This window comes from Fukomys damarensis, unplaced genomic scaffold, assembly GCF_012274545.1.
Source record: "Fukomys damarensis isolate Sample0158 unplaced genomic scaffold, DMR_v1.0_HiC HiC_scaffold_34, whole genome shotgun sequence".
Lineage (NCBI taxonomy): Eukaryota > Metazoa > Chordata > Mammalia > Rodentia > Bathyergidae > Fukomys > Fukomys damarensis.
In genome coordinates, this window is record NW_022900946.1 from 21,996,112 (window position 1) to 21,999,165 (window position 3,054).

Below are 3,054 nucleotides of genomic sequence, written 5' to 3' on the forward strand. Positions count from 1 at the left end.
GCCCCGCCTACCCGCAGCGCCTCCACGCCCGAGACTTGGGCGCACTTCACGCGGGACAACCTGCTCCGCGCTGAGCGCGAACGCCAGGCCTCAGCCAACCTGCGGACGCTTATCGACGCCATCCTTCGGGACACGGCCGAGGACCTGAGGCTGCAGTGCGACGCTGTCAACCTGGCCTTTGCGAGCCGCTGCGAGGAGCTGGAGGATGCGCGCCAAAAGTTGCAGTACCACCTGCAGAAGGTGCAGCTGGCCTGTGCCTAGGCGTGCCCGAGCCCAACTGAGAGACGTCCATTCCGCCTAAAACACGCCTACCCACTGGGGACACGCCCGCCCTTCCCGAGACACGCTGGAATTCCCGCTGCGGGACACATCCACCCCGCCTGGGACGCACCTACCCCGGAATGCCCACCCTTGCCCGAGACGCCCCCCACCAGGGACTTGCCCCCAGGGACACACCCACCTACCCCTTGGACATGCCCATTCCATCCCGCGACACGCCCACACTGCATCCAGGATCCTGGTGGCCCAGAAGCCCTTGACCACTGTCTAGTCTCTGCCTAGCCTCACCCCCTCACCTTCTTCTGCCCTGTCCACCCGGAGGGACCCCAGAAACAGGTGTCCCCACCCCCCTGGACTCTCATTAAGCTGGTGCAAACTCAGGTTTCACTTGGGAGTGGTCTCCTGGCATTGCCACCCTGAGTGGCTAACCAGGGAGGGCTGGCAGAGGAAGCATCCTGTAGAGTGGGCAGGCAGAGGTTTGGGGTGCGGCATGCCTTCCACCCCCGCCCCCCTAGTCCTCTCCTGCCAGCAGGGATGTGACTCTAGGTTCTTGGTGTGACTTGTGCAGCCTGCACGCCCATTGGGTTCTTGACCAGGGCCTAGGACCTGCTGGTCACCAGGGCTGGAGACTCTCAGGCCAGAGCTAGGTAGCAGCTGCAAAGCCCTCACCAGAGCCCGTTGGGTGCTGGACATGTCCCAGGGCTCAAGCGTCTCCAGCCAGGACTTAGACCCAGAGAGAGAAGGAAGGGCTGGGGGGTATGGTCTTCTTGCCCCATCCCAGCCTGGCTGCGGACTCATGATACTGTCCTGCACAGACACTACGGGAAATCACTGACCAGGAGCAGCAGGCTGCAGCACTAAAGCAGGCCATCAAAGACAAGGAAGCACCTCTGCGGGTTGCCCAGTCCCGCCTGTACCAGCGCTCCCAGAGGCCCAACGTGGAGCTGTGCCGAGATGCTGCCCAGCTCAGGTGCTCCCCTCGAGCCTCCCTTAGCTTTAGAGGCTCTAGAGGAGCAGTCCACACTTACCTGATCAGACCCGGACACTGGATGTGGTCCAGGGAGGGACTTGGGTGTCAGGACATGTCACCTGGGCTGTGTCATCTTCCAGAAGGAGACTCGGGATCCTCAGGGGCCATGCGGCAGAGGCCAGGCAGGGTTGTCTGACATGACCGTGTTACTCACATCCCTGCCCAGACACGGAAGCATCATGACTTTTGTTCCTAACTTAGTGAGTGCCTGGTTACCTTCCTGAGTACAAGTGCCTCCTTCTTTGTCATCTCTTGCGCCTGGGTTTGTTCATGGAACTGGATTCTCGCTCAGTGTCAAGGACTGGTCTTTGCGAAAACAGCAAACACCGGGGATGCAGCCTGGGAGTGTCTGTCACTCCCTCCCTGCCCTGGGGCAGCTGGAAAGGCCCTTCTTGGGCTCAATTGGAACACACACTTAATTCATACTCAGGTTTTGGGGATCCACTGAGGGTGCAGCACATTTCTTTCTCCACTGTGCTCTGGGCCACTTCCTGTGGGTCTCATCCCCCCTTGCCTGAAAATCCAGACCATCTCAGGCTCAGCTCTACTCCCCCGACTTGAACCCCCCCAACCTCGTGCTTCCATCCAACCCACAGGCTGCTGAGTGAGGTGGAGGAGCTGAACCTGTCCCTTTCCCTGCTGCGGGAGAAGCTGCAGGAGGCCCAGCAGGCACTGCACAACCTGGAGGACACTCGCATGTGCCTGGAGAAGGACATTGCTGTCAAGACCAACAGCCTCTTCGTGGATCGCCGGAAGTGCATGGCCCACCGCACCCGATACCCCACTGTCCTCCAGCTGGCTGGCTTCCAGTGACTTGCGACCGCTGCACTATTCTGCCCCCAAATAAAAAACACATTAGCTTTCCGTCTCTGTCTGTGTATGACCCAGATGGAATCTGCAGTTACTGTCCATCCGAGCAGGTGTTTCAGTCTCCTACGCAACCAGCAGACCCCACTGACCCACCCAGGGGAGATGAGCTGAAGGCCTAGAATCCTCAGGCCCCGGGGGACACGAGCGCAGATGAGGACAGGAGCTCCCACCAGCCCAGCCCTACTGCGGCTGCTGACATGTGTCCACCCCCGGCAGGGCTGTCCAGCTAACCTCCCAACTAGGATGGCCGCTCTGTGCCATCACCAGCAGTCTCAGGTGGGCATCGGTTGGGGTCATCACATGGCCCCTCTTGCCTGCACCCCCAGGCCCGGCCTCCGCTCTTGTGTTCTCAGAGTGGCCGCTCAGTCCACCTGTTGTCCCTCCTGCTGCTGAGTGGACCCCACTTCGAGAGATCCTTCAGGCCACACCTCCAGGGCCCCCTTGTAGCCCAGCTCCATCTTGCTACCCAGGGCCCCAGACTCATAGGGTACAGTGGCCAGGACAGTGCAAGTTCTCTCCGCCACCCTTAGATGGAACCCAGGAAGGGGGCCTGATCATACCCCAAGAGCATGGGTGCGGTGGCATCTTGTCAAGGCTGGTGCCCTCCTTGGGGTGTGAGCGGCTCAGGCAGCCCTAGCCTCCTGCTTCTAGAGGGACTTCTCCCCCACAGCTGCCAGGCCCTTAGCCAATGACACCTACCCCTGACCTGTGACACCTGCCCCCAGCCTCTACAGGAGCAGCTACTGTGCGAGGCTTCCATTCCACCTTCCAGTGAGACCATTCTGGAGCAAACATCATCTCTGTCCCCACGGAAACCACGCTGCTTACCACAGCTGTTGGTCACCACAGCGACAGCTGGAGCCTGCTCTCATTCT

At 60.7% G+C, this 3,054-nt stretch overlaps 1 protein-coding gene across 2 annotated transcripts in view; it reads left to right on the forward strand.

Moving 5' to 3' along the window:
- Tekt4 (tektin 4) overlaps window positions 1-2,163 on the forward strand; it is a 5,738-nt gene extending 3,575 nt beyond the window's left edge. For both annotated transcript variants that reach the window (XM_010620542.3, XM_010620541.3), the window contains 3 exons: window positions 18-240; window positions 1,095-1,249; window positions 1,906-2,163. In XM_010620542.3, the coding sequence (XP_010618844.1) occupies window positions 18-240; window positions 1,095-1,249; window positions 1,906-2,122 (595 nt within the window). In that variant the 3' untranslated portion in view covers window positions 2,123-2,163. The remainder of the gene's footprint in view (window positions 1-17; window positions 241-1,094; window positions 1,250-1,905) is intronic.
- The last annotated feature ends 891 nt before the right edge of the window (window positions 2,164-3,054 follow it).